Source organism: Monodon monoceros, unplaced genomic scaffold (assembly GCF_005190385.1).
Source record: "Monodon monoceros isolate NGI ecotype Baffin Bay Population unplaced genomic scaffold, NGI_Narwhal_1 Super_Scaffold_9, whole genome shotgun sequence".
NCBI lineage: Eukaryota > Metazoa > Chordata > Mammalia > Artiodactyla > Monodontidae > Monodon > Monodon monoceros.
Window position 1 is genome coordinate 8,797,971 of NW_021703786.1, and position 18,363 is coordinate 8,816,333.

An 18,363-nucleotide genomic window follows, 5' to 3' on the forward strand; every position below is an offset into this window, starting at 1 on the left:
CCCTGGGATTTTTCAGGATCAGGAGGGGAGCATAAGTCCTAAGGCCAAACATTGCCCTTTCCTGGACTTTCTCAGTCTCGGGTGATGTAAGTCTGTCACCCTTCCTGGAGGCCTGGCACCTCCATTTTCCCATTCAGAATGGAGCCCTTAAAAGGATGAAGAAGTTAAAGAACAGTTTTATTGTTTTATTTTTTAACATCTTTATTGGAATATAATTGCTTTACAATGGTGTGTTAGTTTCTGCTTTATAACAAAGTGAATCAGCTCTACATATACATATATCCCCATATCTCCTCCCTCTTGCGTCTCCCTCCCACCCTCCCTATCCCACCACTCTAGGTGGTCACAAACCACCGAGCTGATCTCTCTGTGCTATGCAGCTACTTCCCACTAGCTGTCTATTTTACATTTGGTAGTGTATATATGTCCATGCCACTCTCTCACTTCGTCCCAGCTTACCCTTCCCCCTCCCCATGTCCTCAAGTCCATTCTCTATGTAAAGAACAGTTTTAAATGTAGATCACTGAGTGAATCCATGTTTCAAAGAGTAGAAGACAATAGGTGATTATTGACTCAAGGCAACCTCTCAGTGCATCTTAAGATTCCTGGTTGGCTCTCCTATTTTACTTGGATTATCTCTTTTAATTTTCACAACAACAGTAACATATATGTGCTATTATTACATGCATTTTTTAAATTAGTAAATGGAAGTTAGGGAGCTAGCAGGCATGGTGTGGAGTTTTGATCCTAGTTTGTCCAACAGTCCAAGTGCCATATCTAGCAAGATTATGAGCTCCTTGTGTATCCTGTACCTTGTCCTTACAGGACCTGACTGACACATTCTAGATGACAAATATGTGTAGTAAAGTGTATATATAGTATGACTTCAACCATATATGTATGTATATATATATGATATGTATATGGAAAGTCATGGGCATATGGAGGGGTAATATACATTTAAAATTTTTTCATCTTTACACTTTTCTGTATCTTCCAAACTTCTGACAATATACATATACTGTTATTTCCCTTATTCTTTAAATCACACAAAATGTCATTTTAAGAGAATGTAGGTGGCTACTGACATGTTCTCTGTATGCTGACATTGCTCTTTTCTCTCCTCCCCATGATGTTTCCAGTCCTCTCACAGTTGGTGTCCCTTTCCTCCACTTTGTTTCTCAATTCTTTTTCTCTCAATCTCTCTTCTACTTTTTCACCTCTCCCTCCTGCCTCCCCGCCTCCCCCCTTCTTTTTGAGAAGATTGACATTCAAATGAAAAGTCAATCAAATGTTACTTCCCACCTGGTGGGTTTCAGGCAGATTCTATCTGCCTCCTCTGAGGAAGGTGCTCAGGTTGGGGGGCGGTGTGGGCAGTGGAGGGCAAGACTTCTAAAAAGGATGGTTTTAGATAAAATAGAAGGTGGGGGCTTCCCTGGTGGCGCAGTGGTTGAGAGTCCGCCTGCCGATGCAGGGGACACGGGTTCGTGCCCCGGTCTGGGAAGATCCCACATGCCGCGGAGCAGCTGGGCCCGTGAGCCGTGGCCACTGAGCCTGCACGTCCGGAGCCTGTGCTCTGCAACGGGAGAGGCCACAACGGTGAGAGGCTCGCGTACCGCAAAAAAAAAAAAAAAAACCAAACAAAAAAATAGAAGGTGGGGGAGGACTTTTCAGAGTGACAAAAGCAGTGGGAACAAGGGTCTGAGGATTCTCTCAGGGAAACAGAGATGAGCAGAGGGTCTCTTACCTTACTGGGCCTGGAGATTGCTGTCTCCCAGTGTGGGAACTCAGTTAGAAAGGATGTGAACCTCAGTTGATTTGAACTCCTGGATTGAATTAGTCCTGGTTGTATAATTGACTTTGATATGTGGCCTTTGGATCTGAATTGGGTTTAATAAGATTTAACTGTTTCAAAAAAAAAAAAAAAAGATTTAACTGTTTCAAAGGGCTTTATAAGAATTCATTTTATCCTTCAAATCTGATTTCAAATGCTACCTACTTTGAGATGCCTGCTCTGACTTTGGTGCTCCTCCTTCAGCACTCCTGTTGTGACATAGTTGATACATACATATTAAAGCAATTACCTACTTTGTATTTTATCTTTTTTAAAAAAATTAATTAATTTATTTCTGTATTGGGTCTTCGTTTCTGTGCGAGGACTTTCTCTAGTTGCAGCGAGTGGGGGCCCCTCTTCATCGCGGTGCGCGGGCCTCTCACTATCTCAGCCTCTCTTATTGTGGAACACAGGCTCCAGATGCGCAGGCTCAGTAGTTATGGTTCATGGGCGCAGTTGCTCCGCGGCATGTGGAATCTTCCCACACCAGGGCTCGAACCCGTGTCCCCTGCATTGGCAGGCAGATTCTCAACCACTGCGCCACCAGGGAAGCCCCTGTATCTTATCTTATTCTGTGGGAAATGGTTCCTTTATTGCCTTGCTTCAGGAATCTTTAGGGATATGCACGTATCTTATTCATATTTGTATCGCAGGCCTAGCACAGACCAGGAACACACTCAGTTGAGCATCAGGTGCTCAATAATGATTTTTAAAAATATATTAATAGCTAACATTTAGTAAATACTGTGGCAAGCCCCATGCCTTCACTGTTTCATCCACGAGACACTTTAGGAGAAAAGTACTTTCATTATTTTTAAAAAATATTTATTTATTTATTTTTAAATTTTTGGCTGCGGTGGGTCTTAGTTGCGGTGTGTGGGCTCTTCCTTGAGGCTCGAGGGCTTCTAGTTGAGGCACGTGGGCTCCAGAGCGCGAGGGTTCTGTAGTTTGCGGCAGGCAGACTCTCTAGTTGAGGCACGTGGGCTTAGTTTCCCCGTGGCATGTAGGATCTTAGTTCCCCCACCAGGTATTAAACCTGCGTCTCCTGCATTGGAAAGTGGATTCTTTACCACTGGACCACCAGGGAAGTCCTGAAAAGTACTTTTATCATCACTATTTTACAATGAGAAAACTGAGAGTAAGAGAAATTAATTTGCCCTGAAGTCGAAGATCGGCAAGTGGCAGAACTTTTTCTATAGGCCTTTGGCTTCAAGATCTGGACTCTTCACCACCATGCGTGAATCTATATAGGTAGAGGAGGAAAGCTTTTTAATCTGTGGCTGAGGAAGTGACATATAAGAATCCATCATTATTTTACAGAGGCAATTAAAATTAAAAATTGGTAAAGTCCTAACTCACTGATTTCTCCAATTTTTTGAATCACCTTTACTTCTTCCTCCCTCCTTCCTTTCCCCCCCCGTCCTTTCTTTCTGTCTGTCTCTCTCCTCTCCCAGCTAAAACTCTCAGGCAAAAACTGTTTGAACTCCTACGTTGAAGTGTAATCCAGTCAAGAACTAAATGTTTTGTGGGAAAGGGAACTAACGTTTTATTTGACTCCTACTTTTTACCATTCATTCATTTGCAAATTTACATCTATCAAGCACCTACTGTGTGCTAGGAACCTTTTTTAGACACTAGAGATGCAGCGGTGAACCAAAGTAAGTCCCAGTTCTCACGGAGATGACGCTCTAGTGGGCACTTACATACACTGGTTCACTTATTCCTCACAATAACCACACCTAATGATGACAACAATAATAGATAACTCCAAACAGTGTTTATCTGTGCCGGGCACTGGGCTACGTGATTTCTTTGTGTTAACTCAATTACCACAACAACCTGTGAGGTAGGGGATATGTTTTCCTCATTTCGCAGATAAGTAAACTGAGACACAGGGAGGTAAGTGATTCGCTCAAAGTTCGAACCCAGGCAGGGTGGCTCTAACTTCCAGGCTGTTAACCACAGGCTATATTGTTCCGTTTATGTTTCTTAACATCACAACTTTCAAGTGACCGAATCCTCTCTCAGATCATCTGACTCCCAAGCCCAGGGGCTTGCTCTGCACCCCACGGCCTTGTGGAATAAATGAGAATGGCTTGGAATTTTTGCAACACTTTCTCTTCCAAAGAATTCAAACTGATTTCAACGTAATTCTCAGATTTGTGATGTGAGCCCTCTTGTACTGTAAATTCTCCGGCAAGGAGAAAGATAGCGCCAGGGCCCGGGTCATCTCACACTGGCCGGGGCACCCAGCAGATGGCGCTATTTTAGTGGCCACCAGCTGGCTACCCTGTGCCCCTGGGCTCACCGCCTCTGCTGAAAGCTTCCCGGCCCTCCCTCGCTCCCTCCTCTCTCCACCTCCCCACGGAGACCCGGGCCCATGTGACCTTCAGGCGGCCAATGGGCGAGCAGAGAGGGCGAGCTGGTCCCTGTGGCCGCCATTAAAGCGAAGGGAAAACCCGTGAATTCGGATTAAAGGGGGAAAAACACCGCCCGCTGGGCCCACAAAATGGGGGAGTCTACGGCGTCCCGGAGGTGAGGCCGCAGGAGAGCGGACGCTGGTCCGGCTTGGCTCAGGGACGACACGAAGACACAGCCAGAGAATGGTCTGAGCCCGCAGACGCCGCCACCACCTCCGCCACAGAGGAGACTCTGGGCTTAAGGACATCGCCGCTGCCGGGCCGGGGGCCTCGGCTTCTCTCCCCGTTCTCGCCCTTCCCGCCCCTCTGCGGGCGCCTCTTTGGCCGGGAGAACCCTCCAGGGCTTGGGCTCTGCCCTCTCGGACTCGATTTTAATTATTTATTGTGTAATTTATTATTTTTTCTTGTGGCAGGGGCACACATCCCCTCTGTCCCCCAGAGAGGGACGAGCGTCCGCGGGCTCCGCGGCGGCCTCAGTCCGGCCGGCGGGGCGAGCGCGGCGCGGCCCTCCCGCCTCCTGCCCTCGGCCCCGGGCGGCTGGGTGCCGGCCGGGCGGCGGGGGCTGCTCGCGGCGGCGGGGGGGTGGGTGGAGAGGGCTGGCGGCCCGGCGGCCTCCTCTTCCACCGCCCCCCCCCAACCACCACCCCCCCGCCCTCCCCGGTGTCTGTGTTTCTCTCTCTGGTCGGAGGCGGCGGTAATGGCGGATGGTGGGTTGTGGCGCCGGCGGCGGCTGCTGTGAGGGACGATGAGTTCCTCCTTCGTGCCGAACGGGGCCAGCCTGGAAGATTGTCACTGTAACCTCTTCTGCCTGGTGAGTGCCGGGCGGGGGCCGCGGCGAGTGGGCGGTGGGGGAGGGGCCGCGAGGTGCGCCCTTGGGCCGTGGGGGAGGGGGTCCGGGTCGGATCCAGATGCCCGAGTCCCCGGGCGAGGCCCAGCCGGAGCCGGCGCCGCGGCAAGCTCGGCACCAGCCCGGAGACGCGTTCCACCCCCGCCGTCCTGGGCTGTGTTTTAGGAGTGTCGGCCTTTTTTCTTGTTTCCGACTCCTTTTTCCTCACCGTAGTCTTGTCTTCAACTTGGGCTCCTTATCTGGCAGGACGCTAGCATTTCCCTCTGTGTTTCTTGCTTAACTGTTGATTTTCTCCTTGTTGACCATGTACCCCCTCCTCCCACTTTCCACTGTCGCCCGTTCTCCCACTGCCTCACTCTGCTCATTTGGTTTCTCCCAGTAAACAGGACCCCGGAACTTAAGCACTCTTTTCGTTTTGCGTTTTTTCATATGAGTCAAACTGTAGGGGGCTAGTTTCTTCCTTGGGTGACTTCAGACTCTGTGTAAAAAAAACAGTAAATGCCATTTCATATGTTTGCTCTTTTAAACTCTGAAAAGAGTTTGCCATTTTGACAATTTCTGGCCGTCTTGCTTTTATTAGAACATTATGTTTGTGTGAGAGTGGAGCGGGCTGATGGAGGAGGTTCTGTGGTTCTGTACTAAATGTTTTGATATTTGTCTGTTCTGCCTGCGTTTTTAGAATGTTTTGAGGAGGCTGCTCCTCCTTTTATTGAAAAGTCAGGGGAAGCTGAATGTAGGGAAGACAATTGTGTAGGTTGGCCCAGGTCTGGGAACATCCAATAAAGACTTTCAAAGTACCAACTGTTGCAAAATTCAGTCTTCAATTAGATAGTAGCTTAGCTTCATAAATGACTTAAAGTTTCGGTAACTTTCTTTTTTCGATTTCCCTGTCCTATGAGAAATATTAAGAGAGTGTGTGATAGGTAAGTGAATTGAGTGGGCGGAGCACAACTAGTTGGCAAGTGTAAACTGCCAGTCGTGTATCAGCAGTTTCATTTTTGGCACCTTAGGCTTTGCACCTTTAAGTTATATTAAAGAGTTATTGAATTTGCTCTGATGAATTACTTTCACAATGCTAAGTAGAGCTCTTTAACGCCTTTCCCCCTTATAAAATGTTTTCTTGTACAATATCCATTAATCAGCATCTCTTCAGATGTAATAAGACAAACGGGTTTTACGTTTCTGTCTTCTTCAACTCAGTCTATTTTTGGTACTTTTAGGATCAGGTTCTTTGAAGATAAGACTAGCACAAATCTGACGGTTCTTTGTAAGCAGCTATTTGACTTTTCCTAAAAGGGATGTGTAAAGATTTAACAAGATTTTTTTCAAATGTAGTTCAGATTTCATTAGAGCCATGACTTCTATAAACATGGAATGATGAATCTTTAAAAGTTAATTTTGGTATAAGTTTGACACCAAGAAACAAATGTAACCAGTTAGAGCAGAACTTAGGACAGAGAGTAAATGTTTACTCAGTGTGCAGCATTAAAGTACATGTTTATATTTAACATTGTTAAGTTTCTTTTATTTCTCCTTGGGACACATTTATTGACTTGCTATTCAGTGACATGTCAGTATTAATTTTTTAACTGTTTTTTTCCTTTAAGTTTTGGTGGCTGAATTATCAGAATAAGCTTTTTTTTTTTTTTTTTTGGGTCAGTCTGCTTTAATATCGTAAGCATATGTTGAAAAATTGTAATGTCTTAATGAAATAAGGGACTTTAATAGTGAGTACTTTTGATTTTGAGTGAATACGCAGTAATAAAAAAAATCATGCTTTCTTTTCTTCAGGCTGACTTGACGGGAATTAAATGGAAAAGATATGTATGGCAAGGCCCAACTTCTGCCCCCATTCTGTTTCCGGTGACAGAGGAAGACCCCATTTTGAGCAGTTTTAGTCGCTGCCTTAAGGCAGACGTACTTGGTGTTTGGCGGCGAGATCAAAGACCTGGAAGAAGAGAATTGTGGATATTTTGGTGGGGCGAAGACCCCAATTTTGCTGACCTTATTCACCATGACCTGTCAGGTGAAAGCAACTTATTTCTAACTGACAATATAGCAATGTTGTATACTTTTCTTAAAAACATTTGTATTAAGAATTAAGATTTTTTTGGTGGAACATTGTTGAGTATGAAACCAGATAAAAATTCAGCTTCATGTTTTAGTTCACTGGGGTTATTTTATTTTACTTAAAATTATGCATATTATGGCAGGTTTTTTAAGCCTTGAATAACTTTATTCTTTTACCACCCAGCTTTCTCATGAATTTCTGGCAGACAGGGCCCAAGGAAGGCATGTTACGTTAATTAACTTAAGAAAAATGGAATTGGGGAGCATTTCCTAACAAAGTCATAAAATACTTTGGAAGCCAAGTGTATAACTCATCTTTGAGTCAGTTCTGCCACTGCTGTCTTCTGTATGAATGTGTAAACAGTTGTAGAAGGATCTAGAAATGTTGTATTGTAACTTTCACATGTTTTTTTCCCCAAGCATATAGTTACTTTATTATTTTTATTTGTGGCTGTTACATTATTAACATATGAAGGCATATGTTAATTTTCTTATTCTTGGAAAGTGATACTTTTATTTTAGATACTGTTCCATCAAAGACTGTCTTTGATATGAAACAGTGCCAACTTGTTAGCTTTTACAGTGGGACATGGAATCATAACCTGAAAAGTTAGAGAAATAATCTTATGAGCAAATCAGTAAAATTAAAGTCAAATGTAAGTTGTTTTGATGTATATTAAAATATTATGTGGGTATTTTTTTTCGATGTTTCATGTTATGTGTTTTTTTTTTTTTTTTTTTTTTTTTAACAAAAATACAAGGGAACAAATCCACACTTTTATTTATTTACTTTTCAGTAAGTTTAAATCCTTGAAGGGTACAGCATCACACGGATTCTGTGTCCAATGGCCTTAGCAGGAAGGTTGCTTCGGAATTTGGCACGAACCATGCCACTGTTTCCATGAGCACGAGTTATCTTTCCCCAGATTACTCTGGTTTTGTTAGGTTTTCCACCAGGAGTTACTGTGTTGTTCTTTGCTTTGTACACGTAAGCACATCTCTTGCCTAGATAGAATTCAGTTTCATCTCGAGCATATACACCTTCAATTTTCAGGAGAGCTGTGTGCTCCCTCTGGTTCCGTAGACCCCGCTTATAGCCAGCAAAAATGGCCTTGGACCACAGCCTTCCAGACATATTTGTCGTTTTAGAAGTCCTGTTCCCAGCAGGCCGGAGCACCCATTCTCGGAGGTCAGGGGACCAGCACCATCAGTCCCGTATCTCCTCCATCCTGTCCTCCCTGTTGCTGGAATCCATAGAAATCATCAGCTGGTAGAGCCTCGGAGCCGCACCAGCATCTCATGAGAAGCATATAGCCGAGCCGACCCCACTTATTTGCCCCCAAAGTTCAGCCGCGTAAACGCCACACCATGTTATGTGTTTAAATATGTTTTCTCCTGAAACTTCAGTTATATAAAAAAAATTTCTTCTCTAGTTTAACTGTTTTTTAGCATATTTTCTTAAAAATGGTAATACCGACACCTTAAAATACTGATTTGAACATAATGAAAGTAATTTTGGAAGATTAGGCTTTACTTGTCAGATTTTGCTGAATGCCATTGAATACTAAGAGTTTATCAGAGTGAAAGCAATTGAAGTAGTAAAGAAAAATATATTAGTAGTTGTATATAATCATATTTACTGTTCCAAGTCTGTCCTATACTGTTTTAAACAGGTGGTGTAGCCAATGGTATTTTTATAATGTTTTAGCTTTTTTTTTTAACTTGTCATTTACTTTAGAATGTCTTTACCTAAATCAGACATATCTTAGAGAATGATAATGTCTTTGCTGATGGAGTATATTTGTCGTGCCCTTTTGTTTGCTCCAGGGACACCGTCTGCCTCCCTTTTGGGGTAATTAGTCTGCCTCTGTCTCTCTAGCTAACCCCTTTTTCATTTCTTCCCATCTGTGGCACTCTATCCCCTTCTTTTAAGCTCCCCTGAGAAGAGAGCAGCTGGACAGTAGGGGCGGCATCAGCTGCAGGAGGCAATCCTGAGTTCCAAGTGGAGGTGTAGTAGTGAGGAAAGGGGAACCGGAATGACCCAGGTGGTAACAGAAAGCTGCTTAATTCAGTTTCAGCCTGCTCTTCACAGGCAGTGTCCTTCTGTTTGCTTCAGCACCTACCACATCTTGTGACTGAAATATTGGTGATTATGGTGATAATGGTGCCCCTCTTGTTGGTGAGGGAAGGAGGGAGGCATTCCTTTTTGCAGATTAGAATTCTCAGTTTTTCTTATTAACTCAGTAATAAAAGTACAGAGTTGCCTTTGCTTAACCCCCTTAATCTCCTTTGTGTCATCCATAGTGTATTTTTTAAAAGTAACTTTTTGTTTTAAAATAGTTTTAGATTTACATAAAAGTTAGAGGTATAGAGAGTTCCTGAATAACAACCCTCATCTAATTTCTTTTATTGTTAACATCTTCCATCAAAATGTACATTTTTCACAGCTAATGAACCAGTATTGATACATTGGTATTACCTAAAATTGATAGTTTCTTTGGTTTTCTTTTATTGTTACCTAATGTCCTTTTTCTATCCTATGATCTTATCAAAGATACCGTATTACGTTTAGTTGTCATGTTCCCTTCAACTGTTCTAGACTGTGACAGTTTCTCAGACTTGCTTTATTTTTGATGATCTTGATAGTTTTGAAGAGTTCGGTCAGGTTCCATAGTGCCTTTTAAATTTCTGCCTGCCTCTTACATGTAGCACATGTTTGGGTCACCTTCCTTTCAAGATTTGCTGATATGTAGAAATAGAATGTAAACTGGTTTTATTGCTAATTGGTGAAAGTCTGTTACAGCAAACCAGATCTGATTTGATACATACTTTAACTCTCAGTTACTTGTTTTGTAGCAGTAGTCGTATTTAGTAATTTGCAAAGACTTGATGATTTTTGGGTCAGGATTTGTGCTAACTAGTACTGGCCTAACTGTTAACATTCCAGAAAGATAATTTGTTCATAATGTCCTTTGAATCCCGAAGCCAAACACTTTTTTTCTTTTACTTTTTACTCTGTTCCCTCTAAGAGAATGGATAGTTGGATCAGTATCCATATGTTTTGATAGAAAAAGAATTGGAGAACAGAACTCCTCTTTGATTACAACCTTTTAAATTTTAATTTTTTAAAAAATAAATTTATTTTATTTTAATTTATTTTTGGCTGTGTTGGGTCTTTGTTGCTGCAGGCAGGCTTTCTCTAGTTGCGGTGAGCGGGGGCTACTCTTTATTGTGGTGGCTTCTCTTGTTGCGGAGCACGTGCTCCAGGGCGCAGGCTCAGTAGTTGTGGCTCACGGAGCAGCAGGCTTAGTTGCTCCGAGGCATGTGGGACCCTCCCAGACCAGGGCTCGAACCTGTGTCCTCAGCACTGGCAGGTGGATTCTTAACCACTGTGCCACCAGGGAAGCCCTAAATTTTAATTTTTTTAAATTTAAACTTTGTAGCAGTCCTCGTTCAGTGGTTGTGTGATAGAGATGTAAATGTGGTGGGAAAATTTTAGTTTAATTCCTCTGGTCAAAGGTCTATATTGGTTCTTTTAAGTGTACTGTTAGTTTGCTTCAGAGCAAAGTTGTTTCATTATTAGTGTGTTCTCAAAGGAGAAGAGTTTTGTGGGTATTTTTATTCTGTGCCTTACCCTTTTTTGAATTTTATTGCTGTCATCATTGGCTTTTAGTTTTTCCCTTGAAACAAAAATAAAAACAACTGCTCCCTCTCTGAGGTTTGCATCTTAAAAAGAAAATCATAGTAGCTAGAATGTGATAAGACTCTTTGAGAAAACTGATACCTTGAGAACTGAAAAAACAGAATCAGTCTGGGCTAAAAATATTTATTTTTCCTGGCTCTTGTGGTATATATGTGGAATTTCAGCAACATGTCCAAATACTTTTCATTATAACAGGATTTCATTGTAAATAGTGTCAAACTAAACAGGCCATTGTTTAGTCTTAGAATTTAATTTTGGATGCTTTTACTGAAGGTTTTTTTTTTTTTTAATTTATTTTTGGCTGCATTGGGTCTTTGTTGCTGTGCACGGGCTTTCTCTAGTTGCGGAGAGAGGGGGCTACTCTTCGTTGCTGTGCGTAGGCTTCTCATTGCGGTGGCTTCTCTTGTTGCTCTAGAGCACAGGCTCAGTAGTTGTGGCTCACGGGCTTAGTTGCTCTGCGGCATGTGGGATCTTCCCAGACCAGGGCTCGAACCCGTGTCCCCTGCATTGGCAGGTGGAGTCTTAACCACTGCGCCACCAGGGAAGCCCTGAAGGATATTAATTACAGTGGAATTTAACCTTAAGTGGCAGCTTTAACAAGGTTGACAAATAGGTAAATAGCAGCCAAATATAGGAGTTTAGTGTCAGCCAAACTAAAAAATTGTTTTGTTCCCCAGGTAGCCGAAGAGAGTTAATTCATTTCTGTCTTCTGTTCCATAATTTACTTGTGACCCAACTTTTTATGTTTGCTAATCTCTAGGGACAACTTTGTTTGCCATGCTTTTTTGTGTACTATCAATTTTGAGCAGGAAAGTGTGTCTTTTAAATCTTCAAATCAAAGGTAAGCATATTAGGCTTCTTTTAAACCAAAATTTTTCAGCTTTTGCCGATCACTAATGCTGCCAGTTTAAGGCTGTCAGTAATATCTGTTGAATGAATAGCTTATGAATGGGCAATTGTTGTTCAAGACAGACACTGAGCTACACATTTAAACATTTCTCTTTATTCTTTAAAGCAATACACAGTATTTTCTACAGTGATCATTTTTGGCCCATTTATTATTCATTAGTGCATGTTGCATTTTAATAGTTTGGCAGACTTACTTAGGAAAAGATTCCTTTTTTACTGGCTTACCGCTGTGGAGATATTTAAAGATGTCAGTTTTGAGAAAACTGAGTACAAGTGCTAGGTATATCAACTTTTTTTGTTTTTTTTCCCCCACGCATGGAGAATTATTCTGATGACCTATCACATACTTTTGCATCACTATAATATGTATCCTCAGAAAAAAATTTTTTATGGAAATCAAATTTAGCATTTGAACTTACGCATTGTTTTCTTAAAATACTTTGTAAAATTTTTTCAAGTAATGACGATTAAGAGTTCTAATGCTAAGGGTAATGGAACAGTACTAAAAACACAGAATTGAAACTGTTTTCTCTGGGGATACAGATACAAGAGGAGGAAAACATTTATTTAAATATATTAAGCAGACTTTTTCCAGTAGGCTATGGTTGATTAAGTTCAAAAGAGCTAGGTAAAGATTTGCTATGTGTTCCTCCTCCCTCCCTTTTCTGTTATAATACTGGTGTTGAGCTTCAAGGACTTATTTTAATTAATGTAAGAGGTGCATATCACTATGTCTTGGGTGGCTTAGTTGTACCATTTCACTCTTCTTTTTTTTTTTTTTTTTTTTTTTTTTTTGCGGTATGCGGGCCTCTCACTGTTGTGGCCTCTCCCGTTGCGGAGCACAGGCTCCGGATGCGCAGGCTCAGCGGCCACGGCTCACGGGCCCAGCCGCTCCATGGCCCAGACCGGGGCACGAACCCGTGTCCCCTGCATCGGCAGGCGGACTCTCAACCACTGCGCCACCAGGGAAGCCCGCTTCTTTTTTTTTTAATATTTATTGATTTATTTATTTGGCTGTGCTGGGTCTTAGTTGTGGCATGCGGGATCTTTAGTTGTGGCATGAGGGAATCTTTTATTCATTTTTAAATTTTATTTATTTTATTTTTGGCTGCGTTGGGTCTTCGCTGCTGCCCACGAGCTTTCTCTAGTTGCAGCGAGCGGGGGCTACTCTTTGTTGCAGTACGAGGGCTTCTCACTGCGGTGGCTTCTCTTGTTGCGGAGCACAGGCCCTAGGCTTGTGGGCTTCAGTAGTTGCTGCTCGCAGGCTCTAGAGCGTAGGCTCAGTAGTTGCTTAGTTGCTTCCCGATATGTGGGATCTTCCTGGACCAGGGATCAAACCCGTCCCCTGTGTTGGCAGGCAGATTCTTAACCACTGCACCATCAGGGAAGCTCTGAGAGAATTGTTTAGTTGCAGCATGTGGGCTCCTTTAGTTGCGGCATGTGGGATCTAGTTCTAGTTCCCTGACCAGAGATTGAACCCGGGCCCCCTGCATTGGAGCGCGGAGGCTTAATCCCACCATTTCACTTTTTATATCTCTGAATACAACATGTAGAAGTACTTTTATGATGGTTATAATATCAAAATAGAAGCTTGGCTCAGTAGGCTTCTTGTTGCTAAGTGACACCCCCCCCCACCAAAAAAAACCCTTCAAGCTTTTCACTGAATGTTATTAGGAATTATTCTTATTATTTCCTCAGCAATGAAAAATGAAATTATTGCTTAGTTGCTTAGTTACCAACCATATAGGTGAAGATATACTCAAGATATTTGTTGGCCTTAGAAAATCCTAACAAGTGGTCTGTTTGTTTTATGCATAACTCCCATTTAGTGTTAATGAGCATTGTGGGCATTTGAGGGTATAATGTAAAATGAGTAGTAAGTTCACCTGAGTTTCTCTAGACAAAAAAATTTAGAGCAATGAGGGAGAAATGCTTGAATATTAATACTGGTTAATTTTCTAAACTATGTTTATATTCTTAAACTATTTAAGTACAGGTTTAACTGAAATAGATTTTTAAAAATAAAACCATAAAATATTCAGAATTTTATGTGAAAATTTATATAAATTGTATTTATGTAATACAGTCGTATTACTTACTAGTCTAAAGATTTTTAATTTACTCTTTTGGGGAAGAAGGCAAATTCAGTCTCAAGTTTTCAGTGAATAATTTTCTGATATTTGAAGTTTATAGTGACTGTACAACTTTGAAATGTAATGGTAAACTGTGTGTCTTGGTTCTTTGTTGGTTTAAAACTTAGAAGTAGTCAGAAAAAAGATTTTGGTAGGGGCTACTTACGTATGACAAATGTTACTCCATTGTGCTTCCTAGAAGGTAAGGATTTTTGAGGTAGAAGGCAATAAAAGTAAAAGTACACTAAATAGGTTATGAAGAAGTGAAGAATTCCGGCATAATTCTCTTGGAATTAAGAATATGTGTACTTTTAGTAATCATAAATCACATAACTTTAGATAAAGCTCTTAATGTTGTAGGTATTTAATTTTGAAATAATAGAACCTGATTAGGCTGAAAGCAGATTGCAAAAGATTCACTTTTTTTTCTCTCAGCAACTCACAAATATGCTTGTGATCTAGACCTTTTAAATAAAGTGAAATCACTATGTGCCACTTCCCTTTTCTTCTAGCCTGTTTTCTTTAATAAAGTGAAACTTGTAAAATTTTGGCTTTAAATGGAAGTACATAAGGATGTCTGTAATATAGTAGAATGTGAAGACCTTTCTCTGTTTATTATTAATGATTTAAAAATTATTTCAACTCTCAAGTATTGTCATTTTCTAAAGCTTACCTCATATTTTAAGAGCTTACCTTTTTTGAAAAAATACAATTAGTTTATTTGAAAGACTTCAACTATAATTTAGGAAACACTTTAAAGAGCAACATAAAATCAACATTAACCTTTGTAGTGGCACAAATTTCTAGTGCAGTTAAAGTCCAGTGTCATGCTTTTGAGTTAATGTTTATTCTGCCCATTTGTTTTGTAAGTTATGAATATAAACCATGTGTCACTCTTAATATGTGTCTCTGCTTTTATTCAAAAGCATCTTAGTTTATTATTTTTCTATTGGAATGTTATATACATTTTTAGTGTTTAATTAAGAAAGATTATTTTTACTTAAATTGAAAGAAGACCCATATTTATAAAATGTTTATAAAGTTATAGAAGGATACTAAATTATATTTGAAATAGTTTAAAATATTACAAAAGTTAAAATGCTGACGGTAGTAGCTATCATTTATAGTAGGATTCCTTGGATACTTTGTTATAGGTATGAGATGGATAGAGAGTAAAAAGCTTTTTCTTCTGAACTACATCCATACTTATATCAAAATGACTGCATTTTTTTTTTTGCGCGCGCGGTCCGCGGGCCTCTCACTGTTGTGGCCTCTCCCGTTGCTGAGCGCAGGCTCAGCGGCCATGGCTCACGGGCCTAGCCACTCCGTGGCATGTGGGATCTTCCTGCACCGGGACACGAACCCACGTCCCCTGCATCGGCAGGCGGACTCTCAACCACGGCGCCACCAGGGAAGCCCTGACTGCATTTTTTTTGTTGTTGGTTTTTTTGTTTTGGTAACTTCACTTGGGTGGTTAATAGATTTGCTGGAAAAAGTGAGGCTGTATAGTTAGTGAAGATTGCTATAACTTTATATCAGATGTGCCATTTAAAATTTGTCTTTGAATTTTTAAGGTTCTCCCCCCAAGTAGAGAATCCCATACTGAATAGTAAACATGGGAATCATTAGGTTGTAATGAGACCTGAGGTGGCTGATAATGCACTGCTTGTTGGGCTCTTTGCCAAAAGCTTCCTTTTTATCCATCACTTATTTTTATAGTTGAGTCATGGATTAGAATGCTGATGGACATAAAATATTTTGAGTTTAATTTTTAACTGTCTAGTTTTTTTGGCAAGGTCCGTTTTGTAAAGTAACTAACAAGTGAGCCAGCTTAGAAATTGACATGTTAGGTGTAGAATGTGTAATATTTCCCTTGGTTATACAAATGTCCTTTTCATTTATACAGAAACCAAATCAGTCTGTTTGCAGTATATCGTTGCCTTTTTATATGGTGGAAAAATAATTTTCTGGTAATTTAATAGAATACATGGCACTTTGGCCTTTTATTCTCTATGGAGTAGCTTTGAAACCTGATATTTTAATGTCTAGAGAGATACCGAAGTGATTGTAGCTCACTATTCTGAGGTGAAGTAGGGTTTATAAATTTAGGGGTTAAACTGTCACACTTTTTACTTAGCTCTAAGTAGATATAGTGCCACAGTGTTACCTTTTGTTTCTTTCATTTCTTTTATAGAAGAGGAAGATGGAGTGTGGGAGAATGGGCTTTCCTATGAATGCCGTACTTTGCTTTTCAAAGCAGTTCACAATCTGTTGGAACGGTGTTTAATGAACCGGAACTTTGTACGTATTGGCAAGTGGTTTGTAAAGCCTTATGAAAAAGATGAAAAACCTATAAATAAAAGGTAAGCTATCTTATTTAAACTCTTACTTGATATTTCTTTAGGCTTGTTAATTTTAATGACTTTATAGAAAATGTGTGATAAACTAATATCTTGCAGACATTCAGGAGGTTAAGTTTGGCAAAGTACTATAAGTATTTAGTTTTCTTTGACCCCTTCATTCTTTCTCTTACACATTTGAATAATTTTCTTGCAGTGAGGTTAGGCTGTGTGTCAATGCAGTGGCCTAAGTTTTGTTCTGGGATGGTAGAAAAAATGTGGGATGAAAAGCAGAGACTTATGCATTGAAGTATACTTTTTTTTTTTTTTGGCGGTACGCGGGCCTCTCACTGTTGTGGCCTCTCCCGTTGCGGAGCAAGGCTCTGGACGCACAGGCTCAGCGGCCATGGCTCACGGGCCCAGCCGCTCCGCGGCATGTGGGATCTTCCCAGACCGGGGCATAAACCCGTGTCCCCTGCATCGGCAGGCGGACTCTCAACCACTGCGCCACCAGGGAAGCCCTGAAGTATACTTTTTTAGTACTAGTGGAAATACAGTCATGGTACTCTGTTAAAATTAAGCAGTATTAATATTTGTTTTTAGATGGTGATCTGTAGTCATGTTTTGGGTTGAGGTAATCCTTCTCATTCTCAAACCTCTGTTTTTGCTCTAATTAAAGTAATTTAAATCTAATTTTCTATATAAGACATGTTTACTTTTGGGGTGTTTTTCAATTTTCTTCAACTTTGAATTAGGCAAATTTAGGACACTTAATTTGTAGGATAATTACAGATGCACAGAAGACTTTAAGACATGTAGTCTTAAAAGCTTTAGGTTACTACAGTTCTCTGATTTAAATAATATAAGGCACGATCTCTTAGAAGATTTAGTCCCAAGCAGTTGTTGAATTAGTGAGACTTGAAGAGAGATGAAACAGTGGTGAGTAAGATGGGATGTGGGAAAAAGAGAAAATGAAGGAAATTTATTAGTTTTCCCTAAAAGATGTGAGGATATGAAGTATTGGTTGTGATTGTAATCATTGTTGAGATGTCATTTTTTTACATCACGTGCACATCTTTTTTCATGCGCACCCGAAATTTTTTCAGACTTCCCTTATTAGTTTCAGTGAAATGGATGACCAGGTAAGCCTGGAGAAATCAAGACTCTCTTCATTTTTTTCTCTCTGAAAATTAAAATAAACCTTTATTGTCAATAGAATAATTAATTGTACAAGTTAGGAGTGCATTCAGTTGCACATGACAGAAAACCTAACTACCTGGCTTATGTAGGAATTGATTTTTCTCAATAGCAAGGAGTCTGCAGGTAGATAATCTGTTCAATAACGTCATCAAAACTAAGGTTCCCTCGAGTTTTCTGCTCTTTCATCTTTAGCCTTTGGGTTTTATCCTCATGGCCCCAGTAAGTGTTGCATCTCGAAACCTCACTCACAGTGGATTCCAGGCAGGAAGAGGAAGGGAGGGAGGAAGTGAGAAGTGGTGACCCTTGGATCAGAAAGTAGATTCTTTTCTGGAAACTTTAGCTGACGTTTAATTGGCTGTATTACTGAGAGAAATATTTTTTTTATATGGGAACATTGCCACTCTGAGCAAAATAAGGCTCTGGTTAGTAAGAAATGGAGAATAGATACTAGGTAGGCAGTTAATTAGAGGAAGGGGAATAAGTATCAGGTAGGCAATTAGCATTGTTCACTGTATATATTTATATAGTTTTAAGAAGTCAAGCTGATTACCAAGATTTAAAATGAAATGCTATAACCCTGAACCCAGCTACTAGATGTGCTCCTCAGAGGCAGTCCCTTTTAATTCTTTTAACTGTCTTTTAATTTATGTATTTAAAAACTTATAAGCAAGTACTGTGCTGATTCCTGAGCTTTCTGTTATTTCAGTTATTCAGGATTTAATCTATTGACTTTCTATTAATGGTTTAGCTATCTAACTACCCCTGATGCTTAGACATCAGCATACCTATATACTCTCTTTCCTCTTCCCTTCTCTTTTTTCCCTTTTTTGCCAATATAGTTATGAGATTTGGTAAAAAACAATACCTATTGTTTCTATTACTATAATTTTATAAATATTATTTTCAGTG

General features: G+C 40.5%; 2 protein-coding genes across 2 annotated transcripts in view; one reads left to right on the top strand and one right to left on the bottom strand.

Annotated features, from left to right (window-relative positions):
- Window positions 1-4,926: 4,926 nt before the first annotated feature.
- The window catches only part of MED13 (mediator complex subunit 13), a 95,099-nt gene continuing 81,662 nt past the window's right edge, over window positions 4,927-18,363 (top strand). The window contains exons 1-3 of the mRNA XM_029211001.1: window positions 4,927-5,065; window positions 6,893-7,127; window positions 16,110-16,278. Coding sequence (XP_029066834.1) covers window positions 5,000-5,065; window positions 6,893-7,127; window positions 16,110-16,278 — 470 coding nt within the window. The 5' untranslated portion in view covers window positions 4,927-4,999. The remainder of the gene's footprint in view (window positions 5,066-6,892; window positions 7,128-16,109; window positions 16,279-18,363) is intronic.
- On the bottom strand, window positions 7,917-8,359 carry LOC114888698 (60S ribosomal protein L35a). Its single transcript, XM_029211003.1, has one exon. It carries the CDS (start codon window positions 8,304-8,306, stop codon window positions 7,974-7,976), a length of 333 nt encoding a protein of 110 aa, XP_029066836.1. The 5' UTR covers window positions 8,307-8,359; the 3' UTR covers window positions 7,917-7,973.

Excerpts from the sequence above, each read along its gene's own strand:
- LOC114888698 (XM_029211003.1), bottom strand. The coding sequence starts at position 8,306 with ATGTCTGGAAGGCTGTGGTCCAAGGCCATTTTTGCTGGCTATAAGCGG.